General features: G+C 62.4%; 1 protein-coding gene across 1 annotated transcript in view; it reads left to right on the top strand.

Annotated features, from left to right (window-relative positions):
- The window catches only part of PEPD (peptidase D), a 113,327-nt gene extending 89,163 nt beyond the window's left edge, over positions 1-24,164 (top strand). Inside the window, exons 10-15 of the mRNA XM_005653273.3 lie at positions 176-244; positions 1,654-1,731; positions 11,982-12,130; positions 20,073-20,257; positions 23,232-23,423; positions 23,770-24,164. Coding sequence (XP_005653330.2) covers positions 176-244; positions 1,654-1,731; positions 11,982-12,130; positions 20,073-20,257; positions 23,232-23,423; positions 23,770-23,907 — 811 coding nt within the window. The 3' untranslated portion in view covers positions 23,908-24,164. The remainder of the gene's footprint in view (positions 1-175; positions 245-1,653; positions 1,732-11,981; positions 12,131-20,072; positions 20,258-23,231; positions 23,424-23,769) is intronic.

Genomic DNA, 24,258 nt, shown 5'->3' with positions numbered 1-24,258 from the left:
GTGGGCTGAGCTTTGTATGTCTGTGGCCTGTGGCTGACCCCCAGGCTGCCAGCCTCACAGAGCCACACGGGAGCTCAGGCCTTCCAAAGAGCAAAGGCCGGGCTGAGGAGTTGCGGGGGCCAGGGGGCCTGCGAACTCCGACCCCTCCACCCTGACTCTGCTTCCTTCCCCACAGCCTCTTCGAGCACTACTGCTACTCCCGGGGCGGCATGCGCCACAGCTCCTACACCTGCATCTGTGGCAGGTAAGAGGGCCTCCCGGCCACATGGGAATGATCTCAGGAAGAGGGTGGGGGAGAGGGAGGGACCCCGCTGTTCCTCCAGCCTATACGCACCTGTCTGCTCCCATGCCCACAGCAGAGCCCACCTCAGCCTAGAAGTCCCTCTCCCCGCCTGAGGCTCTGGGAGCAGAGGTTGCTTCTGCAAAGAGGGGAGCCTGCCAGCCACGCCCTGCCCTCCCTTCCCATCTCCAGCTGGCAGCTCCTCCCACGGCTGCCCCCCTTGCCCCCGCCACATGGGCACACTCCTAGCCTCAGGCTGGGACCTGGGCTTCGGTGTGCAGTGGGGGCAGAAGGAGCTGCCCCAGTGCAAGAGGCCGTGTGTGTGTGTGTGTGTGTGTGTGTGTGTGTGTGTGTATGCATGGAACAGCACAGCTGTGGGTGGGCTGGGGGCTCTGTGGTGGAGGTGTCACTCTAGGCGTGTTCATGTGTGGCACATTGTGGCTGGGGGTACACGTCCTGTGTGCGCCTGCACTTGGCAGGGTGAGCTTGGAGGCACAGGATGGAAATGACGGTGAATACAGGGGCAGCTCGTGGCCATGAGCATGCACAGCCGGGTGTCTGTCTGGATCGCTGTAGGTGTCTTGGAGGGGCACATCCTGGCTGTGGGTGGCCCCCTCGTCCCCCAGGCTCCCCCCGTCTGATCTCCCTGTGCTCCCTGGGGTCAGTGCCTCTGGCCTCTGCACAGCCAGGCTGGAGCCAGCAGCTCTGCTGATGTGCACGTCCTTGGCGCATGAATAATACATGTGAACATCTCAGTCCTTGGAGATGTTCTTCTCTGGTGGATGGAGAGAAAAATCATTATTTCTACTTTTATGATTCCTGAGACTCCCGAACGGGGCCATAAATATTACACCCAGGTGGGTTTTTTTTTTTTTTTCCTTTGGACAGACTTAAAAGTCCTTTTTTCTTAAAGGCATCGCTCATTAGGGAAGCGCTCTCAGGCAGAGAGGCGAAGAGCCGCTGGCTGGCTGTCTCTGGCCCCCGCCGGCAGACCTTGGCAGCTTCCGACACAGCCTGGGCCCTTCCCATTGGGCCTCCCCTCTGCCTTTAGCCACCAGGAAATGAGGGCTTCTTTGGGGCCCCTTGCCTGGGCCTGCAGGCCCACATCCCCAGCCCCAAGGGCACCTACTTGAGCAGCATTCAGGAAACGCTGCAGGTGACACTGGCACGAGCCGAGAGGTTGGCCACCAGCCGTGTGGTTGCAAGGTGCCAGGGCCACCTGCCCCCACCTCAGGCTGTGGACCTGGCCCCGCCAGCCCTGGGCGCTGCTGCAGGGTGGACGGTACTGCCCCCTGGGGCAGGGGATCAGGGCGCCAGCCTCCAGGGCCTGCTGGCTGAGGATGGGCCGCTGACTTCTGCCTGATGCTCTGCAGTGGTGAGAACTCGGCCGTGCTGCACTACGGACACGCCGGGGCCCCCAACGACCGGACCATCCAGGACGGGGACATGTGGTGAGTGAGGCCAGCCCCCGAGCCACTCCGGCTCTGTGTGGGAACAGCGGGGCCATGGTGGGACTCAGCCCCGAGGGGGACTGACCAGGGCCTCTTGGACCCGCCCTGAGAAGCCAGACTACAGTAGAGACCCCAGGTCTGCTCTGGGCCCAGACTGTCCTGCCAGAGCCGCTGGCCTGCACGGTGCCTCCTCTCCAGGACCAGTGAGGCACCGAGAGAGGGGCCCGGGGGACCCTGTGCTGTGGGGGTAAGGCACCGCCTCAGACAAGGGCCTGTGTGGTGGCCCAGCACCCACCACGCGCACATCTCTGGCTCAGTGCTGGGAGGGCAGGCTTCTCCGTTTAGAGCAGGGACGACCCGAGGGAGGCCCCACCCTCTGAGCGTACCAGCCTCTGCCTCGGGTCTTCTTGGCGTGAGCGGCCATTAGTTCAGGAGGTCGGAGGTGGTGCTTGGCCCCCGAGGCTATTTGCAGGGCTGTGCTGAGCAGTTGGATGTGCTCACCACTCCTCGTGGAGCTGTGACCAAGCAGGTGTGGGCAGGACCTACAGCATCCAACCCTCTGATGGAGGCTGCCCGGTGAGCGGCATCGCCCCCCCCCCACCTCCAGACCCCCGGCGTGGAGGCCTCCCAGCAGGCGTGTGCCCCAGCTCTCTGTGCGGCCACTCTGGCCTTGGCAGGGGCCTCGCTGGCCTGGACCGGCTCTGTCCTCAGCTCACGGGCACTCTTCCCCTGCTCTCTCCATCACCAGATGTCAGGCAGGGCCAGTCCAGGCTGCTGTGGGCTACTGAGAGCCATCCAGAGGCCGCAGGCCACACAGGGCCACCTAGCCTGAGCTACAGACGTCGTGCGGTAGTCACCAACCTGCAGTCAGGGTGGGCGGCGTGTGCACACTGTCCCACCAGGCCCTTTGATGCCTTTCGCTCCTGTCCCCGAGGCACCTGAGCCTGGTCCCCCAGCTGCTTCTGGTCAGGGCCGTGCTCTGCTCAGGTCATGCATGTCGCCCTGCTAGGCACAGTCCCCAAGCTGGCATTCGAGTTACACCCCCATGCTGGCCAGGACCCAGCCACACGCAGGGCGTGGGGTAGGCTGCACACAGGGGTCCCTGGCACACAGCCACCAGGGGACATGCGCCAAGAGACGCTCTGTTCTCAGCTGTCACTGCTGAGTATTTTTGGAAACCCGTCCAAACCCAGGGTACCAGGCACCCGACTGGCCGCAGTGTCTCCTCACCCAGGTCGGTTGCTGGACAGGATGTTCTGGCTCGGGCCCTGTTGGCAGGAACCCTGCTCAGCCTTCTGGGAGGAAACGCAGCCTCTTTGTTCCCTCTCTGAGCCTCAGTTTACTTTCTGTCGGTGGAGAGAACACATAGCATCCAGCCCCATGGGGGGCGGCAGCAGGGTGTAGGGCCTACCAGTCCCCGGGCGTTCTCCCAGGGTCCTGGGCTGGCAGGGCAGGGATGGGAGCACGCAGAGGGGGACACCCAACGTGGACACAGAGGCACGGCCACGCACCGCAGCCCTCCCAGGGTGTCCGACATCCTTCCTGGTGCAGGGGCCAAGGGCATGCAGTGACCTTGGCAGGCTTCTCCGCCGTGCCTGGTGCCAGGGCCAGCTCCCACAGGTGGGTGTCTCCCCCTCCCCTCCCCTCCCATGTGTAGGCGAGGTGACAAAACACAAGGAGCGTGCAGGTGCAGAGCCAGAGGGCTTGGGGGAGGGGGTGTCCGCTGCCTCTGACTTCACGCAGCTGGAGACTAAGGGGAGGAGGCGGCCTGCCCTCTGGGCCCCGGCTGAGGCGCTGGTGGCCCCAAAAGGAGGCCACCCGGTGTCTTCAGCGACTCGGGCCTCCTGGAACTTATCCTAACACTTATGACCCATTCTGGCTGGGCCAGGAGGACAAGGCATGGGAACCCAGTCCCCATACCGAGGCAGAGGCCCAGCTGTCCCTGCTGGAGGGCCCTGCGGCAGGACTGTACAGGCCGAGGCTTTCTTCTCTGTGAGTTCGGCCCACCCCAGAGGAAGTGGCTGCTTCCCCCTCTCCTCTTTATCCATCCCAAGAGAGTCCTCGTCCCATGAGAGGCTGTGTTCTGGGGACTCCTGACGCCATGGGGCCTGGCTTACTGGGGGCACCAGGCACCAGGCCTCCACACGTCTAGATGCCATGGCCTCGAGCCTCCTAGGCAGCGCCTGGCACCTGCGTCTACTGGTTGCAGCTTTAGAGACAGGAGTGATCCAGGGAATCCCACGGATGTTAATGCCAAGCCCAAACTGGTGATTTTATTTTTCTAATGCTAACTTTGAAATGTAGCCAGTAGAATAATTATGAGTTTATTATAGTCCATTTATCATGCAGCATTTAGAACAACATGTTTTGTTGATTACTGCTACTGCCAGATTGCTGAAGGCATTTATAATCCATTGTTTTATTGAAATTGATCTGCCGAGGGCCTCCTGTGTTCGGTAAATAATAAATCACTCTGTTACCCCAACATAAAAGTCACGATACTTCATCATCAGGTAAGAAACCAAAATAAGAGTGGAGCGCAGAGTGTGTCCCGAAGCTGAGCGGCCCCCAGCGCCGTGACAGTTTTCCTGTGCCCATGGGGGAGGTACGCTCGAGGTCTTAGTCCTGGATGTGGGGTGCAAATGCCCCAGAGACAGTTTAACGTTTAGGAATGGGGCTCCCCAGGGGCCAGAACTGGTCCAGGGTAGCCAGACTCCACCAGAGATGACGGGGAAATGGGTGTTGATGGGCTGCCAGCCCTTCGCATCCCTTTCTCGCTCCAGTCCCAGAGGTGCCCGCTGTCTGACCATGATCACAGAGGGTCCCCCGTTCAAGCCCCTGTCTCCCCCTCTTTGGCTGAGGGGTCACCCCTCCGAGCCCCAGTTTCTCCGTCAGCCACCGGGGCTGAGAGCACCCAGCTCTGGGCGGGTTCACTGATGGCCACTGTGTGGGGTGTGGGGACCAGCACAGGGGACCCTCAGCGGGAGAGAGCTGCCACACGGCGGCCTCCCCAGAGCCAGCAACCCACCCGTGCCCCTAAGGCCTGCCTTCCAGCAGCTGCTTCCGCCCTAGAGACCCGACCTGAGGCGAGAGCCGCAGGCAGAGCCCAGTTTATTGAGACTGCTCTGGGGTCATGTGACCTGCCTGCTCCATGTTTTTGGCCCTCAAACTGTCTCCGAGACGTGTGCCAGGTAGAGCTTGAAGCTGGCCAGGGCCACCTTCCACCCCTCTGCCCTTCCAGTACCAGGCGCCTCTCAGGAGCTGGGCCAGGGACTCGGGACCTGTAAGTCAGACGCGCTGGTACTTAGCCCACGTCAGATGCATCACCAGAGCTGAGAAGGGTGTTCCGAGGAGCTCTTCCTCCCCCGCCAGACCCTCGGGCCCCTCCCTGCGTCTCTCAGCTGGATGCTGCCCCACTTGCTCTGCCTGGATGCTCAGGTGGGAACTGGACTTTGATGTGGCCTCAGATCCCCTCCGCCCTCCCTCTCGGCTGCTTCAGAGGCACAAGGCCTCTTGTGGGGCTTCTCGGGGCTTCGCTTTTGCCTCCGAGAGCCCTCTCCTGCTCTGGCCCTCGGGGTTCACCGTGAACCTCATCACCAAGACACTGTCCTAGAGAAGCTGTGGGTTGCTTTCCATTTTTGTTTGAAGGATGCAGACAGACCTCCTAAAACAGAGTTACAAAGCGTGACCCCAGAGTTCCCATCGCGGCTCAGTGGTTAGCGAACCCAACTAGCATCCATGAGGACGTGGGTTCCACCCCTGGCCTCACTCAGTGGGTGAAGATCCGGCGGTGCTGTGAGCTGTGGTGTAGGTCGCAGACACGGCTCGGATCTGGGGGTGGCTGTGGCTGTGGCACAGGCCGGCAGCTGCAGCCCCGATTGGACCCCTAGCCTGGGAACTTCCATATGCTGTGGGTGCGGCCCTAAAAAGACCCAAAAAAAAGTGTGGCCTACTTGTAATAAACACTCACCAAGTTCACATGGGATGGTCTGACATCATGAGAGGCCCTTCCTGGGAAGGAGCCCAGAAGATCCCTCCCTGCCAGATCAGCCATGCGAGCCCAGGTGTAGCCGGCGGCGGGGGGGGGGGGGGCAGAGGCCCTCTGACTCCACATCACTGTCCTGTCCCCCAAAACCAGCCTGGGCTTTGGGAACCAGAGTCTCTAAGGGGGGCTGGTGCACCGCCCATGGGCCACCAGGGAGCGCCGCGGTCCGTGTTTAGGTCCACCCAGAAGCAGTGCAGCCAGAACTGGGCCCACTACAGTACTGGACTCCCCACCTCCCCTGGGCCCAACAGGCTCCCTCTGGGGGGCAGAGGTGGAAGGTGGGGAGGGTCCAGCGTGCGCCTCCAGTGGGCCCTGATTTGTAAAACAGCCTGGATACCCCTCCTCACCTGCCATCTCCTCCTTCTCCCACCATCTGATCAGGTGGCAGGGGGAGTGGTTCCTGGGGCGGGATACCCCATGGCTCCTCTCAGAACCTTCCAGGCGGCCTAGTCTAAGGATGCCCAGGCTGGGTTGCCCAGCAGCTGATGGGATGTGGCTGGTGGGTGGCGAGCCGTACCTCCCAGCACTGGCCAGAAGAGGGCAGCATTGCCTCAGGACACGCTGGTCTGGCTCATCCCTGCTAGCGCTGTCTTGGTGTCCTGGGGCTCCGGATGGGAGAGGCTTAGTGGGGGAGAAGCCTGTCCCAGCACGTGCTCAGCAGCCAGCCCGTGTCATCCTGGGACTTATCCAGGGACGGCTGTCCCTCCCGTCTCCTTGCCTCATGGTGGTCGGCCTGGAGCCTTGGCCTTGCCCTGCTGACTGGCAGAGGGCTGACACAGTTCATGGGGACCAAAGCCCACAGAAGTCAGGGCTGCCTTGTTCCTCCCAGGGGGCCCCAGAAGACACCTGCACGTGTCAGTGGTGGGTGGGCCATATGTGCCACTGCTCCCTGAGCCGAGGCGGGATCAGACCCTCTCTACAAGGCTTCCCTGCTGCTCCTTGGCTTCCTCCCGCAGACGAGGAGCCAGGCCTTGAGAGGGCATGGCCCGGGCAGGCTCTTCCCCGCCAGCCCCTCCGTTACCTGCCAGCAATCCCTGCCCCTCTCTCGAGTTAATTCCCTGTTAATTCTGCAGGTTGTTGGGGACTAGACCTTAGTTTAAACTCCTGGGGAAGCTCGCCCCACCTCAACCCTCTGTCCTGGGCCGCTGTGCCTCAGGCAGGGGCCTGTGTCTCTGTCACAGACACCCCGCCCCTCCCCCACAGGCTGCAGGGTGCCCGCCTCTCAGGGGGGCCCCTCAGGCAGCGATGGGACAGTTCCGCCTGCTAAGTTTGCTGCTGTGCTGCTGCCCCACAGAGGGGCGAGTCTGTATCTGGGGCTCCCTGCTGCCCCACTGAGGGGCGCCCAGCCCCCACTCGTTCTGGCGCCTGAGGTCTCAGTCATCTTTAGAGAGCAAGTGTCACCTCCAGGCCTGTCTCCCTGAGGCCAGACCCAGCCCAGACCCGCCACCTCACCGTCTCCTCAGAGAGAACTCAACTCGGTTGTCTCAGACCAGCCCCATCCTGAGCATTTGATGGCCTTATGGCCTTAAGGACATGCTCCCGTCCTGCGGGCAAGATACTACTCTCAGGGGGCGGGGGTGAGGCACAGACCTTGGTCAGCCGTCGGTGCAGACCAGTGGCCGTGGCCTTCAACCTGCTGACCGGGTTGAGGCAGGCTTTACATTCTGACCCAGTACCGTGTAAGCAGAGACATCCAGATAGTGACCAGACACCCTTCCCACAGGGTTTCTGTCCATCCTGTGCCATCGTTTGTGCCTCTTCCCCACACCCCACGCGGCTGACGTCACAGCCCACAGTGTGAAAGCGCCGGTCCAGACAGTCTGTGCTCTCGCAGACACCATGGGACACTGCTTACGGAAAAGTGAAACGAAGCATGTGCCGTGCGTGTGACACCGACTCACCGCCTCCCCCGCAGAGGCCGCTGCCGTGATGCCCGGCCCTGCCCCCCACTGTGCTGTGATGGCAGCACCCCCCGGGGTGTGCGGCCACTGTGTCCCGCCCACAGGATGGGCCCGGGGACACTGCCCACACTGGTGCTCTGCTTCTCCCCACGTCACCCCTAGGAAGGTAACAGCAGTTCCATGCAGACGCACAGCAGGCCCTCGTCACCCCGCACCCTGGGGAGGGCTGGTTGCTTGGGTGGCTTTCCTGTCTGCCCGGGCCCTGCATGAGCAGCTACCCTGTGGCTGGATTGGGGAACAGGGATGCCCAGAGGGCACAGGGGAGGGGTCGGCTTGGGGAGTGAGCCTGTGGCGCTGAGGGAGCCACAGGGCTCCGAGTGGTGGCCTTTGCCCCGCCAGTCACACCTGGGGCTTGGCACTGCAGGGAAGGTCTGGCCAGGAGCAGTGGGCCTCTTCTGGAGGGGCTGCCCACCGCGGCGCAGCAACAGGCAGGGGAGCGGTCGGCATTGCCCTCTGTCTCATGCTGAGGTCTGCAGGAAGCCGGAGTTTCCTCCGGCTCAGAAATCCCCAGCTGGGTCTGGGACGCAGACTAGGGCGGGTGCACATTGGGGTCTGAAATGCTCCCGCCATGGTGAGTAGGTCTGTGAGCAAGTGCCGACCTGCCGTGAGAGGCAGCGGAGAGCTGGACCCACAACCTGGAGATGCAGACGCAGCCGCGGGCCAAGTGCACGGTGGCCGTTGTATCAACACTGGAGCATTTCCCCCCAACTCTTCCCAAGGCTCACATCACTGGCCGAACCATCTCATCGGCCGCCTGCCGGCAGTGGGGCCAAGGGAATTGAGGGGGGGTCCAGGGAGGGCCTGGGTGGGCCAGTGGTGGCAGGTAGCCCGGGCCTGAAGCTGCCCAGGAGGAGCCAATGGAAGACAGAGCCTCTCATCCGAGCCAGAAATAGAACCAGATGAACACGTGTGAGGCAGGAGACGCCAGCATGTTGCGCGGAGATGTGTAATATCTCCCCAGATGTCTTTGATTATCACACGCATCCACTCGGCCAAAGCTGGTAGGGTCCCCGGGGGGTGTCCCCAGGCAGCCGGGGAGGAAGGATCCTGCGTTCCGGGTTGAGCCAAAGTATGAGCGAATCCTGCGTCGTCAGTGTGCAGTCAGGGGATGGAGTGGACACGGAGGAGCTGGAGGGAGATGATTTATAAAGGAGATGGCTGTCGTCCCTGGATTCCAGAATGGCTTGAATCTGAATAACTTCTGCATGTAGGAACTCGGAGGGGGATTTAAGAAAAAAAAAAGCAGAAAAAGATAGGGAACTGAGAGCACGAAAATAGACCTCAGCCCCGTGGCCCCGCATCGCCGGGCAGGAGGGAGCTGGCCGGCTGGGTGTACACTTCCTTCTCCAGAAAGCGGATGATCTTAAAACAAAAAATACAGCGGAAGTCTTCTAGAATCTGAGCGCGAAAGCCAGGCTGGCAGAGGAACTCCAAGCATGCCCCTTCCCACTTTCTTTTTTTGAGGAGAGCAGGGAGGATTTGGTCAGGCATCTCGTCTGCCCTGGGGAAGAGGCCTGCTGGCGCTCTCCCGATGGCTCCAGCAGTTGGTGCGCTCTTGTGGGCTCCCCGGCTTTTTCAAGAGCACGATTTCTGGTTTTCTTGGAGATCTGCACGGTCCAATAGAATGTTCTGCCCCAGGTGCTGCTACAGGTCGCCCTCTGAAGTGGTGGCCCCCCAGGAATCTGTGCCCACACTCTTGGCTCTGTCCTGTCTGCTCAGGCCCTTCCTGGACGTTCTAAATCAACAAACCACAGACCATTTTCCTTTGTTGCCTCTGAGCAGCCCAAAGGGGAGTGCTCTGCTCCCCGGGTGAACCTGGGCCACGGGCCCACTCCAGGTGCCTGCCTGCACGCCGGCCCCAGAGGACACCAGCCTGCCCCAGTGGTAGTAGAGTCTGTATTTTATTTTCTTTTTCTTTTTTTTCTTTCTTTTTGGTCTTTTCTAGGGCTGCACTCATGGCATATGGAGGTTCCCAGGCTAGGGGTCTAATTGGAGCTGTAGACTCCAACCTACACCAGAGCCACAGCAACACAGGCCGAGCCGCATCTGCAACCTACACCATAGCTCATAGCAATGCTGGATCCTTAACCCACTGAGTGAGGCCAGGGATCGAACCCGCAACCTCATGGTTCCTAGTTGGACTTATTAACCACTGAGCCACGATGGGAACTCCCGCCTGCCTTTTCAAAGGGGAAACACGGAGGCCCTGAAGGCTGAGCTCCGCAGCCAGGACAGAGATGCCCATCCCTGGGCCCTGAACTGCCAACCCCCAACTCGGGACTTAGCTGGACCAGTGTTCAAAGCCTCCGTTTCCCTGTGGTTTAGGGCCAAGCTACACCCCGCCTGCCTGGCCAGCTGGAGGGAGGACTGAGTAAACACCTGCAGGCAGCTGTCAGCCCAAACACCCTGGTGCCTCTACCTCTGCAGCGTCTGGGGACTGGATGCCTGGGCGTGTCTGCCCGGGGCCGCTCACCGTTTGGTCCTCAGCTCCCACACAAGGCCTGGGCAGGTCTCCTCAAGTTGGGCTGCCCCAGGCAGGGTCTCCCCGGAGTCTGTGACCCAATCCGACATCCCCTGCCGTGCCAGGGAAGCTCTTCCCCCGCTCCTAAGAATCACCTGAGTTGTTATCTGGTGCTTTTTGCACTGTTGACATTGTTTATGGTGTTTTGCAATTGGAAAAAAGACAGCAGATTAAAAAGTGCCTGACTGGGGACTTTGGATTCCAGCAGAGCGTCCTTTCCTTTAGAAATCTTTCTGTGGAGTCGCTGGGGCTGCCATCAGCTTGCTCCCCCTTGAAGGGCGCGGAGTCGGGGTCCCCAGAGACAGGCACACGGGCAGCCTCTGGAATGTTGGTTGAGCCATTGTGTTTACTATTAGAATTAGGGTTTGGGTGAGAGGCCCTTGTCATGGGAGGCGTGGCTCTGCCCCTGGGCTCAGATTTGCCAGGATTCGTGTGGCCTCAGACTGCACTACACGGACGGAGCCAGGCACGGAGGGGAGCCGGGCTCTAGCCAGTCACAGAGGGCAGTGCCCGCTGCCACCGCCTCCGCCCCATCTGGCTCTGAAACACGGCAGGGGCCCGAGCTCTGGCACTGGACTGGGGCCCCTCAGTCGGTTTTGTCACCATCAGCATCATGACTTGACTATGACCCCAAGAAGGGGACAGGGGGCTAGTGGGCCTCTGCTCTGTGCGTGCCCGGGTGGGACCGGATGAGGAGGCCACTCCGTCTCTGCACTCCACTCCTCTCATCTGGGGCCCCCATCATCAGGCCTGGACCCGGCAGCCCCTCACTTACTGTGTCTCCTCCTACCACGGAGGGAGCTCGGGCTAGGATTCTCGCTCGACTTGCCCGTGACTAGGGGCCATGAGCACACAGTCAGGTGGCAGGGGTGTGGGGGTGAGGCTCCCTGCCCCCCGTTCCCTCCCAGCCCCCCTGCAGCCAGGCCCTGTCATGGGGTGTCCGGAGGCCAGGCTCAGCTGGGCCATCCCCCTGACTCAGCAGGCCCGTGTGTCTGTCCCCGCGGCATCCAGCCTCAGCCGCTTTGCACTCCCAGCTCTGGGCTTCTTTCCTTCCACTCTCTGCTCCTGCCATTCGTGCCTCCTGCCCTGTGACCTGGGGGTACTGGGAGCCAAGAGGTCCCCAACTTGGGGGCTTGGCCGGCCAAGCAGAGCACACTGTCCCACCCCACTGGGGAGAGGGCCACTCTCCTCTGGCCAAGGGGACCCCGGAGCTGTCAGCTAGGTTTTCACTCCGACACCAGGGCCTGCAAGAGACAGGCAGTGCGGCTCAGCCCGCGTCTTCTGTCAGGTGGGTGTGTCTGTCTCAAGGTCCCCTCCAGCTCTGGTGAGCGGCCCCTCATGAGCTGCAGCTGTGCCCCACGCTGGGTGCACGGCGGCCCTGGGAGGGTCTCTCGGAGGGCCGGTGTAGAGGCCAGGTCGGGGCTGGGGACATCTCTGCTCCTTCCTTAGGGAGCCGCCTCCGCCGTGCATCCCGAGGCTCGGCCAGTGGAGGGTGAGGTGGGTGGGCAGGGTTGGTCCCACACCCACAGCCTTCCTGCTCTGGAGTCGGAGGTCTCCCAGGATGCCCCGTGCGGAGACCCTGGGGTGAGAGGGCCCCGAGCTGCTGCCTGCATGGGCCGTGTTTCGAGAAAGCTCGGGCCCAGCGCCCCTGAGGGAAGTAGGCCGGGGCGGGGGCGGGGGTGCCCCTGTGCGTCCCCTGGCCTCACCGCCACTCTGCCCGCAGCCTGTTCGACATGGGCGGTGAGTACTACTGCTTCGCCTCGGATATCACGTGCTCCTTTCCCGCCAACGGCAAGTTCACCGAGGACCAGAAGGCCATCTACGAGGCGGTGCTGCGGAGCTGCCGGGCCGTCATGAACTCCATGAAGCCAGGTGAGGGCAGGGGCGGCGCCTGCGGGGGGACACACCTGGCGTGGGCGCACGGGGGGCTGGGCGGCCGGGCGCCTCTGCGGAGCAGGTCCTGCGCCCTGGGACCTGAGTCTGCTCCCCCGTCGTGCTCAGTCAGGCTCTAGGTGGAATCAGGTCCACAGGGTCACTCCTGGAAAAGGGCGCTGCCCACCAAGCTGGGGCAGAGCTGGGATGGGGGAATCTCAGCCCCAGGTCACCCCGTGTCCCCTCTGACCTCCTCCACCTGCACGTCCACCTGCCCACACGGGCCCCTGGGATGTCAGCAGGTCCCCTACCCGGCCCCGAAGCAGAGTCTGCCCCAGGGAGGGCCTAGCTGGCTTGGACACTGGCATCTGGTTGGGTGTGGAGGACGCTCTTGTTCGGGCCTGGCGGCTGTGGCTGGGGTGGCGGGAGCCGTGACTCCCCAAGGGTTTAGGAAATGGCAAGTGGAGGCTGTGGGCCCTCTGAGGACCCTGAGTTCATACTGAAACAGGGGAACCGTGGCAGTCAGGTTTGCCTCCCTCCGTGAAGCTTTTATTTATGAAAAGAAAAAGAAGAAAAAGAAGTTCCCTTCGTGGCGCAGCAGAAACGAATCCGACTAGGAACCATGAGGTTTTGGGTTCGATCCCTGGCCTCGCTCAGTGTGTTAAGGATCCGGCATTGCCATGAGCTGTGGTGTAGGTTGCAGACGGATCTCGTATTGCTGTAGCTGTGGCGTAGGCGGAAGGCTGTAGCTGTGGTTGGACCCTTAGCCTGGGAACCTCCGTATGCTGCGGGTGCGACCCTAAAAGGACAAAGAGACAGAAAAAAAGATCCCAAGTGGTCAAGCTGTAAGGGCCCCCGGCTCATGGCTCAGCTAGTTGGTGCGGCTGTGAGGGCTCCTCAGCAGCTGTCGCCTTCAGGGGAGGCACCCGGAGAGCAGGGCTTTCCCGATCCGCCGCCCCCTCAGCCAGCCCTGGGGGCCCGCCAGAGGCCAAGGAGCAGTGGACCGATGGGTCGGGGGCTCACACCCTCGCTTGTCCAGCGGGAACAGAGCTTGGTGATCAGATCAGCCCAAGGGTGGGGGACTCACATGTGCCCCCAAGGGGAAACACAGAAGGACACCTTAAAGCCAAGCTCCTGACAGGTGACAGTATCAGCGGGACTTGGCTGATTTCGCGGCCAAGGAAGAAAACGTCTTGTGCCAAGTGTGTTTGAAAAGCAGCAGCCCCCATGAGAAGGATTAATCCAGACACCTCCAGGACGGATTATTACTTAGAGACAGAAAAGTGCAGGATGGGGTGGCCTCGGGCCCCTTTTGTGCAAAAGAGGACAGTAAAGACCTGGATTCACCTGTGCTTGTAAATCCCGGAGGACGAGACAGGGACAGACGGGGTGGGGCGTGGGGGGAGGGACAGTGCTCCCCAGGAGGCTTTTTATGCTTTTTGACCTTTAGTCCCTGGAATGTGTCACCTGTTACCTGTAAAACCAGGCCCCCAGGGAGCAGTCCCCACCCCCTGGGGGAGGGGCACATCCCTTCCTCTTACCTTGACCCCTCGCTTAACGGGGGGGGGGGGGGGGGGGGGGGGGGGGGAAGAGGGGGGATAGAAGGTTCTGCTCAGCTTTGAACATGGGTCATTTTAGTGATAAGGGTTTCAGATGCAGCAGAAGGCTTGGGCTGGTGAGGGGTGGAGGGGAATGGCCCCCCGGGAGGGGTTGCTCGCCGGGGTAAGCCCTGTGGGTGAGCCCTGTGCACCCACGCCCCACAGTGGGCCCCTCCAGGTATGTGGGGTGGGCCTGGGTGTCCAGGAAATAGGGCAGGGGGGCTGTCTACCCCACCCCCACTGGAGACGACGGGGCGGACAGAGTGAGGCCGAGGCATGGCCAGTGGTTGGGGGGGTGCTGGCTGTTGGTGGGGATCTGAAGGGACATTGTCTCCCCTAGGGGTCTTTGCTCACCTTGCAGCTCCGGGCTTCCAGCCCCTGGCACTGCTTAGCCCCAACCCTGGGCCGAGTCGGGGGTGATGGCCAAGGCCTAGCCCACCCTACCTACCCCCAGGAAGACTTGCTAGGACCTGGGTGGCGCCTCCCCAACTGGTGTCCTGACCAGCTCAGTTGGCCAGCAAAGAACCCCAGTTCCTCCCAGAAAGTGGCCAGGCCCACAGACAAGACCCGGGGCCCCACGTCAAAGTGGAAAGGGCCTGGTGCTCGGTCCTGGCACCCGGTCCTGCGGGCTTCCTCGCTCTGTCAGTTTGGGGGCAGTCATAAGGCCACAGGCCCAAGCTCAGCTGTGCTGGTCCCTGCCGACTCTGGGGCAGGCCTCCCTCAGTGCACGGCAGGCATAGGCCCGGCCTCGGCGTTCCCCTGCGTAGGTGGGTGGAACAGGTCCCCCACAGCTCCCCTCTCCCTCCACCTCATACTTTAAGGTTGTGACAACACAGCTCCTTGGGGGTCACATGCAGTGCAGGCCCCTGCGGGATGGGGGTCCTGTGCCCACAGAGCTGCTCTCAGATGGGGACAGGTCGCCTCCCCATAGCAGCGCAGAGGCCGTGGCCAGGTCAGTCCTGTGCCCTGTCCTAGCGGAAATGTCCCTGGTTTGTGGGTTCGGCTCCTGGGCCAAGACAAACACCAGCTGAGACTGCACGACTGCTTCCTGCGCCTTCCAGGGAAGAGTCAATAAAGGCCACCGGGGTCACAGCTAGATGCCCAGAGGAGAGGCAGAGACCCCTGCTCAGAGCACACACGGATCCCGGGACTGAGGAAGGCTGGCCTGGGCCGCTCAGAGACAGCGGAGGAAGGAGGGCTGAGCTCACTCCCAGGGGCCGCACGAGGGCGGGCCAGGCAGCTGCAGCACCCGGGAGAAGGCCACCCTCCCTGGCCCTGCAGGAGGGGACGCCGTGACCGCAGGCTGGCTTCTGGCTGGGTGCAATCAGAGCTCCCGTGGCTTCTGTGTCAGGGCAGGCGCCCAGCCCACGCAGACCTCCAGTCTCTAAGGACACCCGGGAATTTGCCGATGGGACCCCAGGCCCCCATGGGGGGAGAAGGCGCTGTGTGGAGGGCTGGGTGGGGCCAAGGCTGGCATCCGAGCTGGCCGCAGCCGCAGGACAGAGCCATTCTGCGCTCCCAGGGTCAGGGTGCCTTTGCTGGCTCTGCCTCCCTCCCTGGCAGGTGCGGGGGGCTGCGGGGGGCGGGGGGGTGGTGGCTAGACGCCCTCAGGCCTCTCTTTAGAGATGGTGCGGATCCCAGTGTCCGGCAGGTGGGGGGGCAGGGACAGGGCGCCATCCAGACCAGGCGCGCCCTCTGGCAGAAGCCAGGGCAGGGAGGGCTGTGTTTGGTGAGGGCCCTGTGTCCCCCCTCTGGCCAGAGCGGCCCCCTGCTGGCCGAAGGGCAGTGGGCGAGTTCCTGCCCTGCCTGGCCTGCCTGCCAGAATGTAGGGGGAGGGACCTCTCAGAGACTGAGGGAGGCAGCCATGCTCAACTCTGCAGCAAGGCGCCTTCTGAGGGGTCAGTGGGTCCCCAGAAGTCCTGATGGCAGGCAGGGGTGCGAGGTGGGGTGGACCAGAGGCTCTCAGCCCCGCGCCAGCCAGGCTGCCAGACAGCTCCCTGCAGCCCGCAGGCCTGCCCTGGGACCCCAGCCCCGAGCCTTTCCTGCTGCACCCCCAGGGCCTGGCGCGCTCTCCTCCCGTGAGGGCCATTGTCTTCAAATGAACTGATTCTTTGTCTGGACGTGGCTGTAAGGATGTAGCTCAGGGGCCCTCTGCTGACTTCCCGGCTAGGCTCAGGCCCTCGGAGCCCCCCTGGGCTGTCACGCTCCGGGCAGGAGGCCTCAAGACTGTGATGGATGCTGCGGAGGCTACGAGGAGCCGGCCCAGGCAGCAGGCCCGCAGGCTCCCGGCCCATCAGGAGAAGGCGAGGCCTGAGGGGGGCCAGGTGGGCACGGAAGACCAGCCAGTGACTTGGAGCTGCTCTGGGCATATAGTAGGGTCTCTGGGCACTGGGACTCTGATCCCTCTGAGCCAAAAGTCAGGTGGTAGAGCACAAACCCATTTGCTATCCTGGAATCCTGGGGTCCGAGTGCATGGAGGAGCAGGATTGCAGAGCACACCTGAATCCTGAGCCCGTGGGGTCACATCCTGTGCTGCAAGAGAGCCACAAGGAAGGCTGGGGCTCCCGCTCAGGCCACTCAGTTTCCAGGCTCGGAGCAGGGCATAGGCCCCGCCCTCTCAGGGTTCAGAGCCCGTGACCGGCCGTGGCTGTGCCAGTGTGCTAGGCTCTGGCAGCACAGGAAGGGGCAGTCAAGGAGGGCTTCCTGGAGAAAGCTTCAGCACAGGCCTACAGGAGGAATGGAAGTGAGACTGGGATGGTGAGGGAACAGCAGGTGAAGGCACCAGGGCACCAGTCTCAGGGCCCTTGGCTGTGCAGTGGGTGAGGGAGGAGGCTGGAGTGGGAAGCAGGGCCGAGAAGCTCACGGCTCTGTCCCTGGAGAGGGGGTGGCCCGGTCTGACCCATGTTCCAAAGAGATGGCCGGGTGTCCTGGCCTCATGCGGGATGCTGTGGGGGTGAGGCATTGCGAGGAATGGGGAGGAAGGCAGGCAGGGGTCCAGGAGAGGTGAGGGCTCACAGAGGTGCTAGGTTCAGATGTTTCGGGAAGACGCAACAAGACTTGGCGGCCACTGGAGGTGCTCGGGCAGGCAGGGCAGATGGTGCCCGGTTTCTGCAGGGTGATCCCCAGTGTGGCGTCCCCAGTAATCAGGCTTGGGGGACTGCCAATGGCTCTGGCTGGGCAGATGGGCTCCAAGGTGCCACGGGCCGCAGGGGCTGAGGAGCTGGGATGCCAGTGCATCAGGCAGGCAGGGAGGCCCTCTGGCCCTTGCCCACCCCTCGAGCCTTGCCCGAGGTCAGGAACCTCCGCATACTTCAGGGGCCTCTGCCCCTAGCCGTGGGTGTCGTAACCACCATCCGGGCCAGACGCTGGGGCCAAGTTGCTGGAGGTTTAATCACTGTCACAACCCTAACCACACACAGGCAGCAACTCCCACTCCCGGCCAAGAGAGCTGTGTGCAAGGCCTTCCCCAAGGGTGTGCAGGCGAGGAGGACTAGAGGCGCCGTGGGGACCGTCGGGGCCCACACGTCCGGCCCCCACAAGGGGCCACGAGGACAGAAAGGGAGCCGAGCTGCCAGCACGGAGCTTGATTTATACCTGATTCCCACCCTCCGCCAAGGCCAGGCCGAGACCGCAGCCCCGCGGTGGAATTTAGCCAGGTTTGAAGTCAGGCTGCTTCCCGGGCCTCTCCCTTGGTGACCGGAAAAGGCCCTGCCCAGGAGAGGTGGAGCTGCGCTGGGCTTGGGGCATCAGCCCTCCCTCGGCCCCCGGGGCCAGGCTGAGTGATGGGAGCTGCTGGGGGCTCTTTTAGGCCCAGAACCGCTGGGCTGGAGCAGGCCTTAGAAAAGAGCGTGCTGGAGTTCCCGTTGTGGCGCAGTGGAAACGAATCCGACTAGGAACCATGAGGTTGTGGGTTCGATCCCTGGCCTCACTCAGTGGGTTAAGAATTCGGCATTGCCATGAGCTGTGCTGCAGGTTGCAGCCGCTGGCCTACCCCACAGGGTAACACAGGGTAGGCCAGCGGCTACAACTCCGATTGGACCCCTAGCCTGGGAACCTCCATACGCCAAGGGTGCAGCCCCAACAAGCAGGAAAAAAAAGAAAGTGTGCTGCAAACTTGCCCTTGAACTGCACCCAAGGGCCCTGGTGTGACTGGGGGAGGCAGCTGCCCTTCTGGTGGGGAGACCCGAGAAGCAAGTAAGCACAGCTGCCCGGGCAACCAGGTGCAGCGAGAAAAGTAGCCAGGACAGCAGAGCGAGAATGACCGGGGAAGGGCTCTCCAGGAGGGGCTGACGTTTATGCTGAGACCCCCAAGGATGAAGAGTTGCAGGCCAGCTGGGTCTGCCAAGGATCTGACGTGGAGAGACCTCAATGGGTCTCTGGAGGTGGCCTGGCTTGGGGAGGACGAGGTGGTGGGTCAGTCATAGAGAAGAGCGGTGGCCGAGGCTAGGGCAGGCTTGGCTTGTGCCCCAGGAACACAGTGAATGTAAAGGGTCTGACAGGCCACGAGTGATGGATGAACAGCAGCTAATCACAGTTTGGGGGTTTAGTGACCTGGTCCTCCAGGAGACGCCAGAGCCTCTGCATCCAGCTTTCCAGGGCCACTGTTGTGGCCTCTTTGACAAAGGCGGCATCTGAGGCTCATGGAATTGAAGGCTTGCTCAGGTCACACAGCAGGTGTCAGTTACCCAGGTGCCCATTTCAGGATGCCAGCCCATCAGAGAAAAGCCCCCCGTGCTGGCTGGAGCTCAGGAGTTCGGACCCAGCCGTGCAAGCTGCCCTGCTCCAGACCCCCGGTCCAACTGGGTAGAACGGGCTGGACTCAGGAGCTGGACCCCAAGGAGGCTGTGTCTACGGACAAGGGACAACACTGGGCATCCTGTATCCTTGGCCTCCATGCACTTGAGCTAGGGGCTGGCCACTGACTGCCCTGTGAACTGGCCAGGGTGCAGCACCACAGACCTGCTTAGAAGCCAGGTCCCAGGGGTGCAGGAGGTTGGATCAGCCCTGTGCCCCAGCCAGCTCAAGACCCCAACTGTGTCCCCCTTCCCCGTCTCTGACAGGGAAGGGGCCCCTGCCTGGGGGACTGGTGCCCAGCCGGAGTGTCTGAGAGGGGATAGCCTGTGTCCCAGGATGGGCTCTCATCTCCCTTTACGTAAGCCTTGGGCCCATCATCTGCCCTTTGCCAGCCACAGAAAGTCAGACCCTAGAGGCCTGAGCCCCGTCAGTGCGGGGTCCAACATGGCCCTCGGGGTGTGGAGCCACAGCACTGCCGTCTTGCAGCAGCAGCATCGGTGATGGGGTATGTGGGAGCCAGGGTCACCCTCCACGAGGAGGGGCCGTAGGGACCAGCACTGGCCACCCTCTCTGGATGCAGGCCCCCACCCTGTCCACCTGGCCCTGCCTGTCCTGGGGCCACTGGCTTCTGCCAGCACATGGCCTGCCCCCCCACCCCCTTCAGGGTGGGGCAGGGAGCTTTGCCGGCCAAGGTCTTTGTCTGATGCTTAGGCTGAGCACCCAGTGCCCTTGAGCGAGGCTGAAGGTGGGGACTTCACGGAGCCCGGTGGGCAGGGCAGCCATGCCCTGGTGATGGCTGAGGCTCTCCAAGAGCCATAGGCTCCAGCTCCCCAGGTTCCCCCTTAGGGCCAGGCAGGGCTGAGTCCTTGACCACCCACAGAGCCTGTACTTAGTGTCTGGGGACACTCTCCATGGTGACCTTTGCCCCAGAAACAGGGGTGTGGCCGTGGCTGAGCCTGGGGAGAGGATCACCTGGTGCCAGTAGCAGACAGGGTCACGAACCCCTGCCAGGTAGCCTGTGAGGCTGTGCCAGCCACATCCTCACCCCAGAAACCTTTGCTCCCCACAGAGACTCCAAGGCTGATTCAGCCCCACACGGGGTGTGCATGGACGCCCCTGCCCCGCCCCGCTGAGGCTCAGAGGCAGCGTTTGTGTTGGAACCTGAGCCTGGGGCTGGGGCTCACTGATGCAACCTCACATCCACACGTGGGGACCTGGGGACGTATGCCTTTCTCCTCCTGCTGCCGCCCGATCTTGCTCCCTGGGCCCAGGCATGGACATGACCTGGGCTGAGCCCCTGCGGGTAACCATGGGTGACAGGAGCTTACCCCTGAAGGCATAGGAGGGAGAGGAAGGGTCTCCAGTCCAGAGCTGTACTGGGCAAGTCCCGCACGGAGGGCCACCTGGGCCGTGTCACTCTTGCCCCTCACCTCCAGCCCTGTGGCCTTGGCCAGTGTGAGGCTTCGCGTGTCCCCCACAACCTCGCCCTGGGAAGCCCTGGCCAGGCCGCCGGTCTCCACCGCTCACTGCAACCTCTTTTTGAGCCACAGGCGTCTGGTGGCCTGACATGCACCGCCTGGCCGACCGCGTCCACCTGGAAGAGCTGACCCGCATCGGCATCCTGACCGGCAGCGTGGACGCCATGGTCCAGGTCCACCTGGGAGCTGTGTTTATGCCTCACGGGCTCGGCCACTTCCTGGGCATCGATGTGCACGACGTGGGCGGCTACCCTGAGGTCAGTGTGGGCACAGCCGCTGAGTGGCCTGCCCGTGAGCCGGAGCTGAGCCTGGCCCTCCCGGGGACTGGGGTATAGAGGGCAGGGCTGCCATGCCCGCCACGCCCAAGGGCCTCGGTCAGGACTAGGTGTTTCTGTGAGTGGCCGCCTCCATGGGACCTGGTGTGGCACGGGTGTGATCAGCACAGAGCCCCGGGCTGTGCACTGGATGCAGTGCCCGCCCAGAAAGGGGGCGGACAGTCCTTGTGCGGCGCATGGAGCCCCCACAGGGTAGCGGGAGCTCCTCCGGCCTCTGACTTCATTCAGACGGGGGTGATGGGGCTCCACCAGCTGGTGGCTGGCCCTGCTCCCTACTGGGACTAGCTGAGCTCAGTGCCCCTCCCCGGTGCAGTCTCTGCCCGGCAGGTTCCTAGGCCAGCACGCCTCCGTGGCCTCCTTGTCTCCAGGGGGTGGGGGCACTCTTGGCAGGGAGGGAGGTTTGTGTGGGCATCTCCAGACCAGGCTTTCCCCACCCCTCCCACTGACCGACCCTTGGTAGGACCACCCAGAGGGTGCTTGCAGCTTTGGGAGGCCCTGCCTGCCGGGCAGGTGGCTGCAGCCTTCCCAGCCCAGCGGGTGGGGGTGGGCTGGGCCCTGCCGCCTGGCCTGGTGCCCACGGTGCAGGGGGCGGATTATGCAATTGGTGCACGCCCTGGGGCCCACCAGCCAGTTAGCCAAGACCAGGCTTGGCCTGTTAGCTGCAGGGTATTTTGAAAGCGCTAAGAACGATTTTGGGGGGAAAAAAATTGCTCAAGAGAAGCATTATTATTCCATTATTTTTTCCTCAAGTGTAAACAGTTAAATTTGGAGAAACAAAATCAGTTTTAATTTCCTAATTTCTATCCATCACATCGTGTGCAGGGAGCCAAGAGCAGGGCCTTCCAGACATTGTTAACTGAGGTTCGTTATTCATTAGTCGCCAAAGCACTTTTTTTCCACCAGAGAAAATTGGCAGCAAACTGTTTTCATCTTTTCCAGTAAGCAGTCCTTTGTGCTCACAGAGTCTATTCTTCTGACAGATAAACATTGTGGAAAAAATATGGCTTTTCCTATAAAAGTCATTTGTTTTATTTCAGGCCTACAGACACATCTGGGTCTCCTCTGCTGGGAGCCCAGTAAAGTTGAGGCCCCATCAAGCCCTGGGCCCAGGAGGAAGCAGCTGCAGACCCGGCCTGGGCGGGCACCCCCAGACGCCCAGCAAGGCTGCAGTCCCCTTCATGGGGTCTCCTCCCCGCTCAGCCCAGTCCCCATTCCTCTCCCAGCCCCACCGTGGCTGTTCTTGGTGGGCCCTGAGGCGCAAACTCTGCGAGCTGATGCTCCGGAGGGGTCATGGTCAGTGGGCTGGGCAGGTGCCCCCGGGGGAGCCCCCTGCCCCGTTCTCCCCACCCCCACTTTGAGAGGAGGTCCTGCAGTCTTCTGGAGGGAAGCCTGTCCGTACAAGTTTGCACAAACCCCTTGCCCTTGGTGCACACGCCCAGGGCAGCTCTCTGCCTCTGCCGCCGAGCCCCGGCTTTGACGACCTTGGAGTGGAGGGAAGGGGACGGCACTTAAGAGGGTAGCGTGGAGGGAGGGGCTGCCTGGAGGTAGGCACAGGCTTCAGGAGCCAGGCCCCGCCCCCGCCCCACAGGCACCTCACCTGGGCACGGGTGTCATCCCCGACAGTGCCCTTCTATGTCCCCTGCCCTTCTGCCGAGCCCCTCCAGGCAAAGAGCGCTGTGGGGTCAGGTCCCACACCAGACGGGCGACTGTGCCCAGAGCATGACCTGTCAGGGGTCGAAGAGCCTTGAAGTCCCTTCATCACCTCTGTCGCAGCCTGGCTCACACCAGGTCAGGGGGCTGTGCACCAGTTTCTGCGTGCCCTGCCGTCCCCGCCCTCATGGAATCACGGTCACAGCCTTCCCGCTGTGCCCAGCCGTGGATGGAGGCTGCGCCAGCCCGTTTCTGGTTACCTTACATGAACCACTAATTGAAGTCTGATGTTCTTGGCTCCCAAACAGTCAGAAATGACAACTCCCTCTCCAGCAGCTGGGCTTCCAGGGGAGAGTGGCGAGCGGGGCAGGGCAAGCTCAGAGCCCAACCAGAAAGCCTGCCCGCTGCCCACTCGCTAACAGGCCTTGGCCGAGGGCCAGACAAATGCCTCAGGAACCCGGGGGAAGTAGGGAAATTTCTGCAAGTGTCCTAGGCACCACCTGACCTCACAGCCCAGGTGGCCCTGTTGGCCACACTGTGTGAGTGTTGGTAGGGGTGCTGCCTCTGCAGGGCTGAGAGCCGGTCCCCAGCGCTCAGTCGGGGCCCAGCCCAAGGGCATGGCGTGGAGGCACCCCCACCTGCCCCGGCCATGCATACGGGGTGAGCATGCATCCAGCACACACGCACCAGAGCTGGCAGGCCCATTCTGCTGACAGCACCTGTCCCTCCTCCTGGAAGGCCACTTGGAAAACCTTAAGACTTGGCTTGGGGGGGGTGGGGACGAGGCCCCAAACTTCTGGGGCTGGTTTCCACTTAAGCTGCCGGGAAGAAGAGATGCAGCCTGGGGGGCCCAGCAGCCTCCTTAAGAGCTTTTTTGGCTTCTACTGTTCCCCTCACAGGCAGAAGGCCCGGGGGAGGCAGCCAGCCCCGTGGGCCAGCAGGGGCAGCTCGCCCTGCGTGTGTGTGCATGGGCGTCCATGGGGCGCAGTTCAGAGGGTAGCAAGGGGCAGGGACACGAAAAACCCGGCGGGGGAGAGGGCATGCAGGGAGCAGAGGAGCTTATGTGAAGCACCGTGGACAGCAGAGCAAGCCCGAGTCCGGCCTGGAGACCCCCATGGGCACAGAACCCCGCAGCTCCAGGGGGACCTATGGGGCTCGAGGCAGGCCCCTCGCTGGATGCCTGCAGGGGAGGGTGCGCTGGGCGGAGGCTCCCCATCCCAGTCCTGCTCACTGCCTTCTGCCGCAGGGTGTGGAGCGCATCGACGAGCCCGGCTTGCGGAGCCTGCGCACTGCTCGGCACCTGCAGGCGGGCATGGTGCTCACGGTGGAGCCGGGCATCTACTTCATCGACCACCTCCTGGATGAGGCCCTGGCAGACCCGGCCCGCGCCTGCTTCTTCAACTGCGAGGTCCTGCAGCGCTTCCGTGGTTTTGGTGGGGTGAGTGCCAATGGGCCCCGTGTCCTTGCTCCCACATCACCCCCTCAACTGCTGCAGGTCCCCTCTTTGTCCCGGATCTCCTCACTTGAGAAGGACCTGGCCCGCCCTTTCTCGTGGTCTGTCACTGGGCAGGGGCCTCAGCCCTCAACATAACAGATTCTACAAAAACCCTGCCATCCACCCTGGGGCAAGGCCAGGGTGGGCAGGTGGCAAGAGCAGATGGCCCCAAGGGAGCAGACTTCCTCCCAGCAGCTGCCTACTGCTCTGACCGCTCCTCGGCAGGGGTCAGCCTGGAGCCATTTGGTGGCTGGCTCAGAAATAACATGGGCCTGTCGGTCTGACCCAGGTCCGGATCGAGGAGGACGTCGTGGTGACCAACAGTGGCATGGAGCTGCTGACCTGTGTGCCCCGCACAGTGGAGGAGATTGAAGCTTGCATGGCAGGCCGCGACAAAGCTTTTGTTCCCTTCTCTGGACCAAAGTAGAGCCGCAGCCTCACAAGCTGACATCACGGAGGGCCTGGGGATTGGCCCTCCAAGCAAGCAGGGGTCCGGTGCTCCACCATCACAGGCGACATTGGCACTTGAGCACCCCATTCAGTGCTGTTTCCTAGGGAGAAACTTTTTAATTACTCTTCTGTGGGGATCACACCCTTTACTACTTTGCTTAAATGACAGTGGCTTTTAAATGCTAATTTTCAATTATCCTATTATTTTCAATAAATCCTGTTCTTTACCAGCAACTAAGTGTGTGTCTTGCCATCGTTTGTATTCTTCTCAAGAAAGGTGCATTTCCAGTGTTTTCTCTCAAACACCAATATGCAGAATGGAATTTGC

This window comes from Sus scrofa, chromosome 6 (genome assembly GCF_000003025.6).
Source record: "Sus scrofa isolate TJ Tabasco breed Duroc chromosome 6, Sscrofa11.1, whole genome shotgun sequence".
NCBI classification, from domain to species: domain Eukaryota; kingdom Metazoa; phylum Chordata; class Mammalia; order Artiodactyla; family Suidae; genus Sus; species Sus scrofa.
Note: the sequence above shows the minus strand (reverse complement) of the source record. Positions and strands in the feature narration are given on the sequence as shown.